General features: G+C 40.8%; 1 protein-coding gene across 2 annotated transcripts in view; it reads left to right on the top strand.

Annotated features, from left to right (window-relative positions):
• The window catches only part of pdgfd (platelet derived growth factor d), a 42231-nt gene extending 39321 nt beyond the window's left edge, over window positions 1–2910 (top strand). For both annotated transcript variants that reach the window (XM_026341196.1, XM_026341177.1), the window contains exon 7: window positions 425–2910. In XM_026341196.1, coding sequence (XP_026196981.1) covers window positions 425–559 — 135 coding nt within the window. In that variant the 3' untranslated portion in view covers window positions 560–2910. The remainder of the gene's footprint in view (window positions 1–424) is intronic.
• Window positions 2911–21146: the final 18236 nt, after the last annotated feature.

The raw sequence follows: 21146 nt of genomic DNA, 5'->3' as shown, positions 1-21146 counted from the left end.
GCAGTGAGCCCACTGGCAACATGTCCTAGATGTTTCCCTACTGAGCCAGGCTCCAGCTCCCATTAAAAACTAATGAAAGAATGAATGAAAGTTAAAATAATACTGTTTTAGTCATTTAGAGCTGATTTTTTTCTTCTGAGATTCAACTATGCTGCTGATTTCTTAGAAACCTTTGCCTATATTTTCACTTCAGTGTCAGGTTTATGTGAGCTCCTGCAGTTACTTGTCATGAATAATGTTCTTTTAAAAAAAAGATCAGACTGCCGTTTTTTTTCTTCCCCTTTCTCATGTCTCCTCCTCTTTCACATTCAAGTAGAATTTACTGGCATCAGGAGCAACACCCACCAACAAATCAAGGAATAGTTTGTGTCAGCTTCCTTTTTATCCTCTGCACCCTCGCTTTCTTTCTCCCCGTCTCCTCCAGGTGCTGAAGTTCGCCCCGGAGGCCACTCTGCATCAGCACCATCGGAGGTCACAGATGCGTTGGGTCATAGATGAGATCTTCCTCACACATCATGAAACATGCGAGTGCGTGTGTCCCTCCCAGCCCCCGCGCTGAGAAACTCAACCTGGCACATGCATCGGGAACTGTTAGATGAGCTCTTCTTTTATCTATTTTGCTACAGACTTCATATAATAACAGCAACGCAGACACATGCAGCAACGAAGAAAGCAACTATATGACTGACAAACTGCAGCTTCTACCTTACACATTGTTCTTGCAAAGTAAACCACCGACCTTCACAGGTCACAAAACGTGTAAATGCATCAATTAAATCTTCACTGTTTAGACCACATTTAAACATCACCTGTGTAGAGAATGTATGTTCAAATAAGAGTGGATATCACTCAAATCAATGCCATTAGGTTTTTTTAAGAAAAGAAATTAAAAGCAACTTTAAATTGAATTAATAAGTGTCTAACAGACACCAAATTAATTCAAGTAAAATAACTGCGACTGCAATATTTTTATTTCTTGTTTCGGGTGTCGTGTCTGTGTGCTTCTTCATGTTATAATGAGACTGTTTCTAGAAATGTCAGGCTCTCCTGCCAGGAGCATGCTGAGATGAGTGAGGGTGAGACAGAAGAAGGAAGGGAGAGGGGTTGGAGGAAGCGTAAACCAAAATAACACTTTATCTTGATGTGAACTTAGGCTAACCACAACCCTCCAGATCTGAATTAGACACACACTCACTCCAGGCCTACACTCTTTGCTGCTATGTTTTCCAGTGAAGGGCTGCTTTTGTTTTGCACACATTCCTGTCTCCATGCATATATTCACACTTCCCTTTGTCTGTCCTTCAATCCATGCGCTTCCCACTCTCTTCTCTTTCTCTCTCCTGTCACCACTCTCTCGCACTTAGATCAAAGGAGAAGTCAGTCCAGGCCTAAACGCTCTGCCCCGTTCTGTCGGCATTCCTAACATTCCAACGGCAAACCGGACTTCTGCTAACGCGGATAAAGCTATGATCTTCAGACCCCGACACACATAACAGAGAAAAGAGAGAGACACTCAGGAAGAGAGAGAGGACGTTTTTAGAGACAGACAGTCAGGCAGCCACCAGAAAAATAGAAAACTAGACTATCAGGACTCCTGGATGAGAGCTAATAGAGGGACCACTTTCATGATACAACACAAAAAAGCCACTCTTTCAGGGTTTTTTCTTTTTTGTGAAGATGCTTGTGTTTGTTACAGTCCGACCCACTGCTCTAACAGTGGTAGAAAGGTTTGTGGGAATTAAATAAATGCTCTCTCTCTCCACTATAAATACGACTGATAGTTGAGACTGGCTCTGTGTGTGTGTGTGTGTGTGTGTGTGTGTGTGTGTGTGTGTGTGTGTGTGTGTGCCAGTCTGCCTGCCCAGCTCAGGAAAAAGTCCTTTTGTTTAAGAGTTACTAAGTCTGTGAGGGCTGGCAGCAGATAGAAGCACGTGAATGGTTGGCATGTGATCGCATGTCGAAGTGTGAAGGTAGCTAGGTAGAGTAGGAAAACACACCGCTTATCATTTCCACACACATGATCCAGCTGTGAGAAGCAAAAGCTGCTGTCATCTGACACCTGTCCATCCTCACTTCCACCACGCGCACTCGCTAAGAGACTGGATTCCCACAGCAAACAGGAATCATACACACCACTCTTCTAAAGGCGACCTACGAAACGATGACTGGACGCGGACAGTTTCCTCACTTACAGTGAAACCCAATCAGCTGTGTGGCGGGCAGCGTTTTGTTTTTTTGTGTGTGTCACGTGTCTCTTCTGTTCTCTTGTGAGTGTTGTGTTTTTAATCCTGTATGTTGCATGTTGAAAGCGCAAAGACAAACACAAAGCTTTCACAGGATGCTGTAGGCCGGTAAATTAACACGACATTCTCAGTAGTGATTAGATAACCTCCCTTTCCACAATGCTCTATTGCAAAGTGTATACAGTAGTTACTTTGTATGTAATCTGCTGCTAACATGAGATAAACTGTAAATGTATGTATGCTAAATGTATGTGTGGAGTGTGTGTGTGTGTGTGTGTGTGTGTGTGTATCCTGCTTCTGCGTTATCAGTAAATTCCACTGTTGCATTCTTCCAAGTAACATTTTTTTTTTTCTACATTTTTCTCTGGAAGTTCCTTCACAGTATTACCACATGTATGTCACTGTTTGTGGTTTATTCACCCCCGTTAAGTGCATTAAAAAAACATCTGATCATACTTTCAAAACAATTTGGAAAGCAGAGCTCCAGGTTCTCTTCGGAGGACAGTCATAGTTTCAACTCAGAGAAAAGGTTGCTGGTGAAAAAAAATTTAAATAAAACTGCTTTTGCTGTATTCAAAATTATTCATGATAATACTGTATGCTTTACTTAAATAATTTATTGTGTCCTGTAATGTTTTATTAAAATAATTGGCTTGGTTTGATAAATAAAGTATTTCTAGCATAACGGCCTCCAGTGCTTTGATTTTTTGATCCTCTCACCACAAAAACTTTCATCGGACAACTCTACTGTTGCTGTGCTTTATACGACAGCTTGTTAGATCATCGGTATAATGTAATTGGAGATTGACGTTTCAGGAGTTGCTGTACCTCAGCGGCAGGAGAGATGTGGTTTGAAACTGTAACTACGTACGAAGTCGAGAGAACGACTTCGAACAGTGACACAGATGTTGTTGCTCCTCTGTCGTCAGGCACATGCATCAGCCACAGTACAAATGTCACCATGGAAACCACAGATGTGCTTTTAAGACCAGCATGTCAGTACAAAGTGCAGAAGGGGCCATATAATTTGCACCAGTCAAATGTCTGCCCATTATAGTCTCACACAATCACTGTTTTCCTGCTCTCGATTGCAGCAGCACCTTTACACCGCTCGATCCTGTGACTCAGCATCAGACCCATCACATGAGAAAGGCTTAGGCCTGATAATGAGACTGAATTGTCTCCACTTTAGTCTGAGTTTGCGTTGCTGTTTTTTTCTTCTAGTGAGCAGAGTTGTTTTGCCCTTGCAAATATCAGCATTATTGTTGTTTTCACCTAACACAGAGCTGCATTAGAATTTATGTCCATGCTAATTTTTAATTTTGTGGCTAATGTTTTATGGCACAAATAAATGATGTCTCTAATACTGAGAAAAAAAAACAAAAAAACAAAGCAACATTGGTGAACGAAATGGAAGAATCTCTTTTATTGTACCAACGTGTTTCGGTACCGGGCCTTCTTCAGGTAGTTCTACCTCAGTTCTCTAGACTGAACAACACACCTTCATCTAATACAGTCGTTAAACATTTTTCCTATCTAGAAAACTGCCATCCATGACACATCCATGCAAATATACAACTATTAATTATAATAGAAGTTATATGGCTCTAGAGTTTGTAAAAGTGAGAGTTAAGACTGGTTAAGAAGTGGTGCTTCAAGCTGAATGCTGACACGTTCACAGCGACATGCTGTTGTTTAGGAGTTATGTTTATCATGTTCATTTTAGTTTGGTGTGTTTGCAGGTTAACACTTGTTATCCTTCAGTAAACACTAAGTATATCTAAGCCTGGTTGTAATGTCAGCACGAATATGTGCACTACAGCCATGGAATGTGTTTTTAATTACCTGTAACAAAGAACTGGGACTGACACACTGCCACCCTCATTGTCTCGCCGTTCTGTACTCAGTTGACAACAGTGGTTGACCATTTTACATGGAAACGTTACAACACAACTTTTCATTCAAGTCAGGTTTTCTATATCTTTCAAGCCCGTTTCCTGTCCCAACGTTGCTGTGGCAACCCTTCCTGTGCCGTTATCATTACACAGCAGTCTCCTTCATGCAGCCAGCCAGTCACATCCCACAGGCCACCGCACACAGACATTCATTTGTCCATCCGTCTATCAATCCTCCATTCATCACTTTCTGAATTATTCTACGATCAAGAAATTCAACAAAACAAAGTGGCCTTCTCTCAGTCCCCGTGGTTGTAAGAAGGACTGGGTGAGGAGCGTACCGCTGGATAAACAAGAGTGAGCTGAATTAAGATTAAGTTTTTAAAAAGTGATGTAAATATAGACGGACTATAGGGGACGACAGATCAATCAGAACAGAGGGAGAAGGTCAGAGAGAGACGCATGCCGTTAGTTTGAACCAATCACGCCTACAAGGTTGTTTTTGTCTGTCAGCAGCTTCTTATCTTTTCCTTGTGAGCAAACTCACACACTACAGCTGTCCTCGTGTTTTGTTAAACATGCTTAAATTGAAATGACACCATAATACAGGGCCCTAAACGAGGCCTCCTCATAGCTGACCTAACAAGTCTGCGGTAGTTAAATCACTCATTTCTGTTATTCTCCTCACACCGACTTCTGCCAATGTCTCATCCATTCTCACAAAGCTTTTTGTCTCTTATCGGAATAAATGAGTCTATCCAAGAAATGAAACCAGCAAAACATCTGAGCCCTCTCCTGTGGCCCTCCATCTTCTTATATCTTTTATATCCAATTTGTCATTTCCCATATTCCCCATTCCCTAATGGTGTAGCTTTAAGTACATATCTGGAAGCAGTGTTAAGGGATTGTCGACGTTCAATCATTCTGTCATGTATTACTCATGCGGGGGGCCTCTAGCATATATAATGTCTTGCACTCTTTCCACTCTGTCTTTTAAGCTTTTTTCATATCTCCTTTTGGCCAGTAGTTGTGGTCATAGCATGACAATTTATTATTAGGAAACTACTAGTCAGGTCCAAAAGTATTTGAACAGTGGCACCAGTGCAGAATTTGGGCAAATATTATATTGGGATTACTGTGAACATATTTAACACATGGGTTTAAGGCTCTATGTGCTTGGCTATCAAGGGAAATGTGCAGATTATTGATACTTTTGAAATTTGTATTAAATATTTCAACCATGCAGTCATGTTCATAGTTAGTCCCCCTTCATAATTTCATGTTGTGTGCATGTGAAAACACAAAAATCATCAGATTATGGCTAAAATTGGTCCTTATACAGTCTTAGGTCAACAGCATTGTAACTTTTTTCAACAAAAATGAAGCTAAAAAGTCAAACTGGTGTTCAGCAGCCTCTAGTGCATGACTGACATGTGCCTCAGTGGTTCCTGGTTTGTTCCTTATTTCCTCTCAGCTGAGGATGACAGTTGGTAAACTTGCTACACACTCACTAACTTTTGACCACAACTGTGTTTTTAATTTTACATCTTAAAATGTCCTGTAATTTTGGTGAACTGACACCTTTTATAACAGCTTAGCTCCCCAAATGGTTCATTGTGTCATGATCCTGCCGCCACTTCCTGTGTCCATGCTTTTATCTTGACTTTCAGTTCCTCTCCCAGCCGTGTCCTCACTTCTCCAGCTTCCCTCATTCAGTTTCATGGATTGCACCTGTTCTCCTTGATTCATTTCAACTGGTCCTCCTGTCTCCTTCTGTTGAAGCACCTCCCTGACTTCACTCCCCTGCCAGATTGTGACCCTGTCTCATTTCTTGCCTTGTGTTTTGTTTGGACAACCTTGCCTGATCCTTGGCCTTTTGTAAGTTTTGCCTGCAACTTTTGGCAGTGATTTTCTGTTGTGGCATCTCCGGTGTTGATGTTGTTGTGTGATTTTCTAGATTCAGTTGTTTCTTTGTATTCTTGTGCTTTCTATTTCTTACTTTGTGTCCCTGTGCCGTGTTACCGGTGGTTTTCTGTTGATACTTTGTTCTCGTCTTGTTACTCTCAAATGTTGAGTTGTTACTTTGTGCTGAGCCACGTCTCCTGTGTTCTTTGTGCCTAGTTATCTGTTGGCTGTGTTTTGTTTGCTACTTTGTATGCCCTATTTGTTTCTCCCCCGTTTTTTCATTAAACCTTGTTTTGTTTGAACTGTGTCTGGCATTATAATCGGCTCCAAAAACCATAACCCTGACACATTTTAGATAAAGAAAAAAAAAAAATCTATTTTTATTCTCGACTTGACTTTGAGGCAGTCCACCGTCTCTGCAGCTCTGTAATATGCATTTTGGCAACCAACAGCATGTTGCTGTCTGTGTTGAATGAAAAATGGGCAACAGAAAAAAGTGTAAAGGATGAGCTAAGTTTAGGGTGGAGGCGCATCACAGTTAATCAGCCTAGATAACGTTTGGGATGGAATCAGCTGGAATAACTGGCTGCAGGGAACGGGGACGAGAACATTTGACTTGACAGAGAACGAGCTCGGCAGAAAAGGTTGGTGTGAAAGGCTAAGAAGAGTCAGTGGAGAGAGGTAGATGCAAACAGGCCAAAAGACAGAAGGCAGAAAGTGGATTTTAGAGACGGACAGAAAAGCTGAAGAGAAAGCGACACACAGACAGACGATGAGGAGGTGGAGGAGAGTTGATGAAGTCACTGAAGCGTGTAAGAAAGGAATGGTGAGAATATGACCCATAACTGAGACACGATGTAGCGAGACGCCGCTGCCCTACATCGCAGCAGAAATGTATTCGAGGAGCACCGTCAATCTGTCCTTACTTTAAAAGAATCAAATATTAAAAAAAAAGGCCTGGTCTGAGTTTTTTTTTTTCTTGGCAAATTTCAAACACAAGAAAAAAACAAAAATAATGTTTTAACAGTTTATTGCTGCAATCAATTTCACCATTTGTGCGATGAGAAGGTAACTTTTGTTTTGGCGCTAAAAATGTGCGAGCGCGGATTTGACCTCACTTCTCATAGTTTTTCTTCCCTTTGGCTGATTCTTCTCCAGCTTTTCTGTCTTGTCTTCTCTCATTTGCGAAATTCACTCAAACACATACAGACATAACCAGTCACCCATTCGCAACACACACACACACACACACACACACACACAACTTCTCTGTCCCTCCCGACCTCCAGTCCCATCGTTCCTCTTTGTCCCCTGCTCCCATCTTCCCCCTTCTTTCACACTACATTATAGAACAGCTTTCATTTAGGTATGAATATTAGATATTTCTTTTGAATAATAGAGAAATACCGTATGTGAGGAATCTGCAGACATAAGGAGAAAAAGGACAAGTCACACTTGTGGGTCTTCACTCGCACATTTAAAATAGTCCAATAAAAATGACATTCTCTGGACCAAATTGTTCCATTAAATAAATGATTAACTTAAAGTGCAAGCACAGGAGTAAGGCGAGTGTTTTTCTATGCTACTGGGGGTGAAGTCTTTCCATATTATAATTCTAGGAGCCACTAAAATGATTTGCATTATACAGGAGAGATGGACTATTGTGTCTTTTAAGTCATCGTATACTACAAACTCTTGTATTGTGATTGTAATAAAGACAACTTTACCTTGGTTATATACTTATTGCCACAGGAAGCTTTTAAAATATAGTTTTTTTGGATTTACACACAAAGATGACGACAAGTGAAACAAATATCTGATGTTTTTTTTTTTTTCTCTTAGCTCCTGAAAAGCCACGTTTGCTAAATTACATTTATTGCCGAGTCATATTGGAAGCGAACGGGGCAAAGGGATCAGAGGGAGAGAGGAAGAGAGAGGAGGGGGTACAGGAAAAAACAAATAACGCAAGCCCCCGAGGCGCCGGAGTCACTTTAATGTGATGGAAGTGATTCACTGCTGCGGCTGCGTACGTGTGTGCAGGCAGGTGTATTAGTTATAGAAGACTGGAAGCACAGGAGCCTCGTGGCGCACTTTATTCTCACAGACTATTCAATTAGCTTAAAGAGCTTAGCTCCACACAAACAAACTGCTGTGGCAACCGGGACACTTTTTAAATAAAATAAATACACGTGGAAATCACGCAGAGCCATGCAGACAGACACGTGAAACACGCCAAAACCCACTGCAAAAACTGAAGACACGACCGAGGGAAAGCACCGATTTGAGTCGTATTTAAAGGAGATTAAGAGCTTTACCTCCAAAGTGTCATTTTCTAATCGCGTTTGCTTTGTGAAACTACTGGATCTTCTCTGTCATACACACGAACCCACGCGCACTTACACAACATAATTAAAAGGCAGTTTAGAGTCACAGTTATAAATGAGAGCGCAGGCATGATTCTTGTTTATTCCATACTGACTGGTTCCACATCAACCATAACGTAGGTTCAATTGTTCACTTGACTTACGTTAAGTTTCTTTTGCTGGTCCTCTCTTCACAATCACTAAACTAAAAGGTTATTTTTAAAACATATTCCTGGGCAGCCTCAGTATGTTCAACATTAAAACACACACAGCACTTAGGGGAATATAATCTTCAATGTAACTTTATGCCTAAACTTTATGTTCATTAGTTTTCTCCTCTCCTCTCCCAGTCCAGTCTTTCCCCGACCCTGTAGCTAAAAGAAGTCTTTAGGTCTCTCTGTGCATAACAATGTTCATAACCTCCAACAAAGCTGAACTTAATTACACGCTATAAGAAACGTACTGTTGCAAAACACAATGAAGCTTTTATGGGACTAAAAACACTAAATATTTGCTTTAACTCAGATGCAGGTAGAAATCCCACTTCCCAAGCTGACTAAAAGAAACGCACTGAAAACTTTCTAGAGAGGAAATTATTTAACTACACCAAAGGGCAATGGCTACAAAATGATTTAAAAGATACTTCAAATTCCAAGAGACACAGTTGGCAGCGTCATAGGCGAGTTTAAAACTCATCATACAGTAAACCTCTCAAAAGAGAATCAGATGTCTAGGAAAAAAAGCAGAACAGTTAAGAAAGCCCATCATATTACTGCCAAAGACTTGCAGGTGGACCTAATAAAGGCAGACTCTGAAGTATCAGTAGACTATAAAATGAAATGAGTCAACTTGGATAGGCAAAAATATTTGAATAAGCCTCTGAGTTAAGGGAGTGTGTTATGAAGTGACGAGATTAACTCAGCAGCATCTGGATCCATGCACATCTGGCACAAAAAGGCAGAGGCCTATGTACGGTTGTTTTGCTGCTGCAGGAACCGGTAAACATCACTGACTGTGTGACTCAGAGTGGATTCTTTGAAATGCCACACTTTTTTAAAGAAGACTGTGATGCTCAGTAATCTCTGGACTTGCTGGAGAGACAATAGTCCCAAAGTCCTGGTAAACCAAAGTTTTATTCAAGCATCTTTCCTTGGATGTCATGGAATTGACATCAGAGTCATCAGAGTGGAATTCAAGTAAAAGTCTAAAAAAAGCAGGCACGTACTGAGCTGGCGAATGGGCTGAAACTATTCAAAACATTTAACAAAGGTCAAATGCCACTTGACAAAACTTGACAAAATACTGGCGGTTGAAGAATTCCGTCTGTAGGACTAGTTTATGTTCCTAAAAATTAATTAATAGCAAGACATTAGGTGATTATTAAGTATGGACGTTATTAGAACGTCTTGCAGTGTTGGGGACTGAATACTGCTTCACGTGTTTCATCAGTTACGATATGTGCACAAAGGGGCAAAAAGGTGGGAAATGTAAAGAAAGACACTGGTAAAATGTGCGTGTTTTACACCTAGAGTGCGGAGATCATCACTCGCTTTCACCCAGGTTGAGTTTCTGGCAGTGCTACATTTATCTCAGTTAGTGCAACAAACACTAACTGAGTTGGCAGTTGGTGCAGGTGGGAACTCAGCCAATCACGTCATGGTCACTGCATGACTCCCACAGGTTGGTCTGGACTCATTTGTTCCTCAGGGATAGGGTAATATGTGGGAGACAGCATGGGACTTCTCGCTGTGCATCTAGGGAGGCAACTGGTGGTTACCAGTCTCCCCCCCGGGGTGAGATGTGCTGCAGAGGCGCTGGCTGCGTGGACAATGGCAGCGAGTGTTGTCCTGTCACCTATGTCTTTCTGTATCACTCCACGTTACTGTATCTGAGGGTGGCTGGATAGTGTAGTGGTAACATCACCACCCGAATCCTGGCTGTGACCTGCCTCCAGTGGGGGCCGTTAAGCAAGCCTTCGCCTTGTAAGATCGTCTGCTAAATGTAATGTTGATTTCTTTTATGTAGACTTCCTACATGTCTCTCCATCCCACTTTCTTCTGCCTACCCAACGTCTCGCTTCTCTTACTGCCCAGTGAAAAAGTAAATTAAGCATAGCAAATAAAACAAGACACATGCGATAACAAACACGCTCGACCTGCCCACCTCTCACAGACAGATGGAGGGAGCGCGGTGAATCCAAAAACAACATAAAAGAAGGAAATAACAGTTTCTGGAAAACACCACGCTGACATATTTCACATAGCAACTGCTCCAAGCAGGAAAGTGAACGGTTGGTGGTTTGTAAAATTATTTTGTGTGTGCATAAGAGAGATTTGGGACTGGTAAAAGGTGTAGAAAAACAGGAAAACACATGGCAGTGGAGGCTACAGTGCTCACACACACACACACACACACACACACACACACTAACAGACTTTTTTCAGACGCTGCTTTAGTAGCTGTGGGGGAGCTGTGTTCCCTGTTACATTACTGGTATACAAATGCTGTCTCACTGGAACATAGTGTGTATTTATTCATGTAGATAGGTTAACATGATAGCTAATTAGTAGCTACTATGAATTTAAATCACAGTTTTGACCACTGCCTGATAAAACCATGAATATCTTAAATCATTTAGAAGAAATCCACAACAGCTTTTAAATGGTTGTTATTGCTGCCTTTAACTACTTTGTGAAAGTGCTGTATGACTCAGAAGACTCGGTAAGTGCGAGATGTCTCACATAAAACCCCAAAAGCAACTAAATAAACAATACGGAAAAACTCGACCTAATCCACAGGCGGAGTGGGACGTCTGTGGCCTCTGCACAGCACACAGACGCACACTTTATCCTTGGCTACGTTATGAAATATTTCCCTGAATTGTTCGATAAACACAACTTACAGGAATGTGGACGTCTACTGCAGACCTGTTTTTACTGTTGGTATTTACACAGCTGCTTTGTGGCAAATGTAGTTGAGGTCATAAAATAATGGCTGCAAGATCAATGTAAAACATTACAGATGGGTTCATATTTAACACAGTTAAATTACAATGAATACATTCAATATAACTATGTGAAAGAAACATGTTTTGTTTTCACTACTAATTTACATTTACATTCTACATTACATTTCTCTACTTACGTAACGTAAGTCATTAAATGGCAAACATAACTTCTATTATCAGACAAATTCTCTGGTTGTTTCATTTGCCCGTGTGAGTGCATGTGTTTTGATAATGATGCTATTAATGTTGCACACTCATCACACAGCTTTACCAAACAAGAACATCTGACACACTTACAATAATGTACCACTTATTTTTAAATCCACTCCCTACAAAATAAACAGATATAGTTTATGTAGCAAATACAGTCCGCTGAACCACTTACCCATGCAAACCATCTTCAAAGCCAAACACATCAGACATGACTTCACCTAGTGAGCAAACATCCAATATGAACTGTTAACCTCCATGCAACGCTCCCCACTATGACACAGATTGACAAGATATACAAAATATAATAACTACTTTCTGGATTAAGTACATCCCGAAAGGTGTAGTGCACAATAAAGATGAGGACAGACACATCACCTTATGTTCTTTGTGAATTAGTGCACTCTGTCATCATGACAGAGGTGTTTCCAGCGACAGCCTGCCAAACAGGCCATTAGTTATTGTTTGTAAAGGAACAAACTCATACTGAAGGACTGGCAAACTTTTAAGAAAGGCTATTGGAAGGACAGTTGTGGGGTGACTCAAAGAAAAGCAAGTTATTTGCTCTGGAAAGCTGTTGAAAGACGCACCCTCTCAAAAAAAAAAAAAGCCATTTAACATCTAAAACAGTGTGAAATAGCTTTATTAGCATGTGTTATGTAGTCAACAATAACAGTCTATAAAAACTGTTTTGATAGCGTGTGCACGTGCATGTGCACGTGCATGTGTGTGTGTGTGTGTGTTAGAGCGCAGACACCCACAAGCAGGTTGTTTCTGCAGCATGAGAGGAAATCTGCTCTCTCCACCACAGGCTGACTGCCATAACTCAGCCCATAACAACCACTAAAACACACAATTACATAAACACAGACACACACACACATTTTACATGAAACGCACGCACACACACACACAGTCACTAAATAAAGTCCAGACAGCCCTGAATGACCTTCAGCTACATAATTTACAGCACAAGTCTGATCTGTTTTGATGATGTTGGTGGAAACTTCCAGACCATAATTCATCTCCACAAAATCCTGACTCAGGAATACACATTTTTTATGTAAGTGCAATACACCGGCTTCTGTTTTTCTATTTTATTTTTATTTTAGTTTAAACCCTCTAAGACTCGTTCCGTTCAAAGTGTTCAGGGCTCCCAGAAATAACATTGTTGGGTGTAGAGAAAGTCGCCCTACCATGTCAGGGCTGAAACAATTTAAATATGTCAATTACATTCAGTGTGGAATTAAAACGGCATCTTAATAAAATGGTGTAAAACTGTAAAGGACAGGTTATTGTATTATTGTAGTATGTCATGTTGGATAGTTTGGTGGTATCAGTGCCATTCATTGTTGATTCATTGCTTTCTTATCCATTATATTTCAGACAAGAACTTAATGGATGCACTCTTAGAGCAGATGCTGTTGGATAATATGGCAACACTGCTTTCTAGTACATTTGCAAGATGTAATCAGTTTGTTTATGCTCATTTAGGCCTTGAGACGTTGAGTCCCATTAAGACTACTGGCTTTTATATCATAAATGATCACCACATATATTTTACCATTTGATGATACAGCAGCTGAAGTTAAAATTATACAGTCACCAATTATTAATAAGTTCAGAGTTGGTCAGGGGGGCAGGGTGGGTGGCACAGGACTTTACCACAGGAGAACAAATGGTCACAAGATATAAATCCCTGCATCACAGAGCACTATGTGTTTATACAGAATATATAGGTATATACAGTTACCTTAATTTAAGTATCTGCCACACCCCCACTTTGTTGTCTCTCCCTGTTTTATTTTTTTTTACAAGGTCATTGGCAAGCTTCACTTTGCAGCAATGATTTTGCATCATCTGAGCAGGCACAAACACGGGGCCTCCTAGCTGTACCAGTGAAAGCAAGATGGAGAACCCTGATTTGCGTGGGTAGGAGTGTTAAAAGCATTTGGGAGCCATTAACACCATTTTCTCTCCCTTCACAGCCTTTTAAAAGCAATGCAGTCTGACACCATGTCTGCTGCAGCAGTGTGTCCATTGACTGTGTGTCCATTTCTAATAAAGAGCGAAATCATGGCGGATGAAGATGAGTCACCCTCACACTCCTCCCTCGAAGAAGTTGTCATTTTGCTTGCTCTATTCCTCTAGCGTGTTTTCTCCACCTCCTACTCTTCATCTTCTTTCCTCTCTAAAGCGGATGTGAGCATGCTCCTGTTTCCATCCATTACTGGAACACTCAGATTCCTCTTTCTTACACTTATTTATTGTTTCTATTATCATTATTTCTTAGTCAGAACCTCCATCCAAGAGCTCTCCTCTTTGTAGTGTTTAAAACACTTCTTTTGTCTTTATTCATCAGTCCGATATCATTATTTTTTTACTTGCATGTTTCATGTTATTTTTTTATAGTATATTACTTTTAACTCTAATTCTAACATCCCTCTGCTTTATAGTCATTGTTGGTGTTGAGAAAAAACATTGCTTCTTTTAAGATGCGCACTTCAGATGAGAGTTGATCTGACTTTAAAAAAAAAGAAGCGATGATTTGAAGAAAAGAAAGAAAGAAAAAAAAACAAAGTCAAATGAACCCTTCTTAAAAAAAACACAAACACACATTTTAAGAGGATTAAATGCATTTTAAAGAAAACATATTTACGAAACTTCAAAGATTTTTTTGAGGCATGTGGGGGCCGTTGCAACAGTTTTGTGTTCCTCAAGATAGGGAATTGAGGAGAGCTGCTCTGGGACAAGTCTCAGTAACACTCTGCTCTACTGATGCAATGCTGATGATACAGATGAAAGTCAAAGATAACAGTCTTTCTTACACACAAACCCAGTGATGCATACACACAGAAAAGAAGATGTGAATATGTGTATGAGCCACACGCACACAGACACACTATGGTCGCCATATTTTTGGCAAATCAAATAAGTTATTGTGAATTCCTTTATAAATAATGAGGGCTGAACTGCAGGACACTGACCACTTTGTGACTCGGAGCAGATCATCTTTACTTGAGAGGAAACTGATGACCTAGTAACGTGTGGGAAGTGTAAAATCACAGGGTTAGATTCGGGTTTCTTATTCACAAATTAAACCCACTCTCAGTGATGCTACATGCTGACAGTTGCATCGACCATAACAATAATGCATACTGAAATTCATATGGAGTAAAACTGAGTTCATCTATGTCAGACTGGCCAGCGTTTGCCCACACACAGCCTGAATCGGCAGGCTTTCGCTGCTTGATTGTTACTGATACTACCCCAACTGTGCTTCTCCTCCCACGTAAGTGCAGCCTAGGTCAGGATGAGTCATGAAACAAAATGGATACAGGTGAGAAAAAAAAAGGTGAAAATGCTATTTTGTGGTGCAACCCCCCACCATGCACTGTCCTTTCAACACACACTTTCTTACAAAGCCTTGTAATTTTACCAGGAATCAACAAAATGATGGCGTGTGATGATCTTCACCTTCTCTGTATTACTCCCTAAAGCTCCAGTTTTAACTGAAGCTCAGTTAGAAGAGTCAAGACCACACAGGAGCCCCGCTTATTTTAAAATGAAATACAGCAGAGATTCATTGGCCTAAAAACAGCTTTAACTCTGACAATGTGAATCATTTGCGGTTTCATCACAACGTCTGGTGAGCAGCGGTTAGATGAGATGCTAGACATGACACATCAGCTCTGACACACAGACATAGATTGGGTCACTTTGCACATTATAGTCAGCCACAAACCACAACAAAGGGCCTTTATGCTATCTGAGCTTTTGTATAATCTCCAATATAGTGTGCATGCGTGTGTGTGCGAGTGCGTGCGTGTGGGTGATCCATGGTTTGTCTAAGGGCCAGTAGACAGGGCTGTAGTCATAAATCGGCCTAGCCGTAATCACAGTGATTTGCAGGACCAGAGAAACCATAAACATCGGCACTGAGCGGCCCGCAGCCCTCAGAGGAGGCCGAATTAAGTGGTAAGAGTGTAGCTGTGTGCATCTATCCCCTGCCTGAATGTGTGTGTGCGTGTATGGGAGTTTGCTCAAGGGCAGCGCTTGCTAAAGAGGAGAGCTGAGCTTCGTGATTGGCCAGGGTCTGAGGGTGTCATTAATCTACACTGCTCCATTGGCTGTGACGGCAGAGGGGAGGGGTTAGTGCAGCTGGTCAGTTAGCTGCTGTCAGCTTTCTAATCTGGAGCATTCTTCAACATTAGAGGATCAATGGGATCAAACTGGATCCACTAAAACACTGGAGTTTTCGGTCCCAAACAGCAGCACCGCACCCTGAACCTTATTTATTGGGGTTTAGAGAGAATTATTTTAGCAGAAATGTGACTTTTGTCTGAAGAATCGTGATGACACTTAAAATTACAGCGTGAAGTAGAAAACTGCATTTTCATGATTGTAAATCCTGACATCTAATGTTTTCTAATGTCAGGGATAACGGCACAGTATCCTGGAATAGCATTTCTCAGGTTTATGTTTGGTGTTTAAAGGGCTGTTTCAAGGTTTCTCAGTTACAACAACAACAGGGCAAAGTCTCTCAATAGTCAAACTAGTGTAAGCGTCTCAGGATACAGAAATAAAAGTAAGATGAAGAAGTAAATAAACAGTAGAGATAACAACAAGAAAATAAATTAGGAGCAAAATCAAGAAAGTATGCCAGAAAAACCATATATAACCAAATAAATGTAATTAAAATAATTATTCTAAAATGCTGCATAGACCGTTTGTATGTACATATGTAACAGTTCCTGTGGTATTACATGTGTAAGACATGCAGGTGCAAGTACTACAGTATGGCTGTACGTGTGTAAACCACATTCCACACTTCAATTATATTTTTTATGTTCCCTTTTCATTGTTTATCTTTTTCTGTTAATCATTTTTATTTTCAATTGCCTCCGCCCCAGACCCTCCTTCCGCCAAAACTCCTTTCCTCTTTTATAGCAGGAAGGATAGACAGTCTAATGTCCTGCAACACCAGTGGGATGTTCTAGGTCTAAGAAAGTATGTTAATGGAAAAAAGGCACAAAGAGCGTCTACAAGTCGAATGTAAGATGTGTATAGAGTAACGTAAAGACGCCTTTTGTGGTGACAGGTTGTAATCAGATTGACTTACGTTAGACTGAAGGCTTCATGTAAAATCCAATGCAGAAAACAGTTTTTGGCCAGTGATGGAGACATCGATTCAGCATGGAGAAAACACAGCAAACAGCCTGCTGAAACTTCACCATCTAGGATGTGGCCTTCAAACGGATCTCTAAACAGCAGACAAAGCACAACTGAGCACAAAGGAAAGTTTCTATGCAATGTTAGCTCACTTTTCCAAAGTCATTAAGATGATGCGATTCTAAAACTAACTTATTAGTCAGACTATTACAAGCATTGTACACTTCATCAGATACATAGATACAGACTAATGTGGCTGGAGGTTTGTCTTTAATAATAAAAAAAACAAACAACAAAGAAAAAACAACTCTGCTCAAAAGATTTAATTCAGATCAAGACGCGATTGCTACATTACAACAGACATTAAAATTAGTGGGTGCAAAATGGGACCCTGGTGCAAAGTGATCTTTGCAACTGCCCAGGCCATCTGTTGAGCATCTGTAATGAATGAAAATGGTTTTGCAAAGACAGCAATTCTGGCTGTACTGACAACTATCAAAACTGCTGATGCTGACTTTAAATGAATGCTGGGCAAAGTGCAGATCCCCTAACCAAGTGTATTCAAGCTGCTGTGCGAGAGCCAGGGTTTTATTCTAGACGTTAGAGATGTTAATCTCTTGTGCCGCAATGCTATTTGGGAAACTGACTTGAGTGTTTCTTTTCAGTGAAGAGGCAGGCTAACATCCTTTACAAAACTCTTTGAGGGAAATCACCACATATAATTTTAAGGACAGAGATCACTGGATACTTTCCAAGCTCATTGTTAAAGCTTAAAGCCGAACCTGGGCATCTGAAGTGCTTAGAGGAAGTAAAACTTCAAAGTCCACCAATGCTGCCAATGAAAGGTCCAAGTGTACTGGCAGAACACCAAATCCACATCTGATATCCTTATTTTTATTGGATGGACCTTTTCACCTTTCACTGAATAGTTCCAAATAGTGCTGCTTCACAATGAAATAAGTAATTTCTAGAGGTGTTTTTTGTGAATTTGATACAAATAAAGTCTATACCGGTATATATCACCTCTATAAAGCAGCCATTTCTAAACTTCAATAAAGAGAAAAGCTTTTGCCTACTCACTTTTTTATGTTCACCCATCAGCCATCGAATGAAAGCGAGTGTCTTTGAAGAAGCAAAGTGTCTGTGTCCAAGCTGCTGTCCATGGTGCTGAAACTGGGGGTGCCCAGGATGTTCCCCAGTGCTCCCATTAACTTGTAAAACTCAAAAAGAAAGTCACTTATGAACACAGAGGGGGCTGAGACGGAGTCTACTGAATAACAATACACAAACCACCTGTGTGCATCACTGATTTCGCTGACATAAACAGACACAGTGCACAGCACTGTTCATATACAGGGCGTGGTAAGACAGTGGTCAGCAGCTCCATCTCAGAAAAATCAGTTCCAGGACACAGTACAGAACTTAATATAAAACATGAAGTGGCCGAGAAAAGGAGACAAATCGTGACCTCTTGAATTTTGACACCCGCTGTTGGGACTACTGACCAAAAACCTGCCTACAGATTGACCTGACCTGCCAAGCTCTCTACGTGCGTCACGTTGTTCCAAACCCTGGCTGGAGATGCAGGGTCAAGCTCCGCACACTGTATTTTGGTCCTGTCTGTGTGATAAATTGTAAAATTTGTTTATAAAACAATAAAAGCACACACACACACACATGCTGTTGGAAAGCCAACATGAGTAGAGGCAGGTGTCCTCACAAGACAAAGAAAACTGTGGCAAAGAGAGGTCAAAAGTCTGCTGGTGTTGCAGCGCCTGTCTCCTTCACCACTGGACTCTACGCTGCAGCAGTCTACTACTTAAAAAGAGGGAAAATTAGAGCCTGTGAATGTTAAAAATAATGTGAAAATAATAGTGACTTCAGACACTGATGCTGGTAAAATGTGTTCCACTCTGATGATACTGACAAATGATAGTTTACAAAGCATTTAAGTAGTATAATCTTTTAAGTCTGCAGGGAAATCATGGAGAATTATGGCATTTATAAAACATCGAGTGTTTTGGCACAAACAGGCAACATTTGACATAATCAGAAATGAAGATGACACTGAACAGTCAGTTTGCATATCAACCTAAAGACTATAACGTTGCACCATGCTGTGGGATATTATATAACATATTTTCTTACTGACTCTTGTCCTTGAATTATTTTAAAATAGTGGACAAATATAGGTTAAACACTTAAAGTCACGACCATTTTAACTAGTCAGTAGTCTCATATAGTGTATGAGAGATGGCAAGAAGTCCTGGAGGAGTCCTGTCTAACATCTAGCAATAATACAATAATCCCCTTAGTCTGCAGGGACATCATGGATTAGAGAAGAGCGAGAGCGAGAGTCGTATTTAACGAGATTCTGTGAGAAACAAAGGAAAGAAAGGAAGTGAGACGCTGTAAAAAAGCAGAGGAGGGAAGGAGGAATTGTGAAAAGAAAGAAAGGTGTAAAGGTTTTGAAACAAGAACTAATGATAAGCGAACAAAGCAAAGCACTGAGTGGAAGCAAGAGTCAAAGAGGAAAGGAAGAGAAAAGCCGAGCAAAGTGAAGATGGTGAGAACAGAAGCGAGACGCTGCAAACTGAGACTGAAAGGACAGGAAATTCCCGCGTGTGCATGTGTCTCCTGAGAGGACCACAGATCAGAGAGACAAGTGACCTCGTGGTCATCTGTCAGCCCCACTGACTCTGCTGGAGGCAGATCTCTCTGGGGAACCGACACACAGACACCAGCACAGGCTGTAGCACAGTAAACTGAGGTGAACGTACAGTGTGTAAGCCGCTGCAAAGCAAATCCATGAAATGACTCATCACACTGAGGACAGTCTTAGTGTTGTTTTGCAGTCAATAAACATCATATTAAACCCTACAGAGCTTTTACTGCTTGGCTGTCATCCGCACCACCACAGTCCACTTCTCTAATTTCAACTTTGCCATGTTCCTTGTTCCTTGTTTCCTGCTGTGAAGCCACCTGCCTGTTTCTTTGTGAATGCACTCGGTAACAGGGCATTTTGGAAGGAGGCAGAAGTAGATGAAAGAAAGTAAAAAGGACCCAGCACACGTGCAGTATGACGGCTGCATACACGAACAGTTAACGTGTGCAGTGCTGCAGGAAGAGCGCTAGATACAGTGCTGGACATTTGCTGTAGTGCAATGAAAAATCACCCTGCAGTGACGTCTGTAAAACTATTAACAGGAATCCTCTATTACATCTGTAAAACTTTCCCAGAGTTTAGAAAAGTGCGTCTATGGATCTATGATGACAAACATTTCCAGCCCATGCACCACATGAGCAATTAGTATCTGAGTGATCATCTTTAAATCCAGTATCCAGTTCTTCTGAATATATCCACATACAAACACTATGCGCACACACAGCCTGCAAAAATGGACAAATGCCTAAAACCTAAATGACAAAAAAAACTGTTACCAATTCTTAGCAAATGGTCCACTTAGTGGAAAGTTTAGAGCTCTTCCCACCACAGCTAATAGCTTTCATCTGCTTATAGCATCTGTCAGTGCTCATTCACGAATGTAGCTCCAGCAGTTACTTTAATTGGTGTTGTCAACGATGAGGCCCGTATTCTCACACTTACACATTTGTGTTGTAACGTCCTTTAAACTACAGTAAGGGTGAAATTATTAATTAATTAATTAATTAATTAATCAACACTCTTGTTAGATGGACAGTGGAGAGCTACAGGACGGAACACTTTGTGTTAGTGCATGCGACGTCATGTTTACCAGACTTGTACTGTGACACTCATATACATACATACATTTGTCTTATTGTCTATGGTCATTACAGATCTGACTGGACTGAGGAGAAAACTACAAAAACACTGCATGGTATCACAAGAAACAGCTTTCATTCTGGAAAGATTTTCTGCTGTATAGTTTAATATCAGTGTTTCTATGTCAGGTAATTTGTACTTTCTATCATTTCAACGTGGGCAAAGATGCGGTGTAATTATTTCACTGCTCATTAGGGATGATTATAGCAGATTCAGGGACATCGTGTTGGCTAAAGCAGCGTCTGACTCACAGGGCCTTAATATAATCTGTATTTTCACCCTGGATGACAGCTGCCATTAGAAATGATCCATTAACAGACTAAAGGTGTCACAGACACAGGAATTATGTAGGTAATTTTGGGTAGTAGCCTCCTGTAACCCGCCCTCTGGGAATCCAGGGATCAATTCTTTGCCTGGGAATTCTGACACAAATGTTAGATCACGTTACTGAAATAAAACAAATCTTATGGAGCGGTGTCATTTTAAATATTTGTCTGTTTATTTCACTGGAGGACGGTTCAGATGAACCACTTTGTAGATGGCTTC

This window comes from Anabas testudineus, chromosome 13 (genome assembly GCF_900324465.2).
Source record: "Anabas testudineus chromosome 13, fAnaTes1.2, whole genome shotgun sequence".
Taxonomy (NCBI): domain Eukaryota; kingdom Metazoa; phylum Chordata; class Actinopteri; order Anabantiformes; family Anabantidae; genus Anabas; species Anabas testudineus.
Note: the sequence above shows the minus strand (reverse complement) of the source record. Positions and strands in the feature narration are given on the sequence as shown.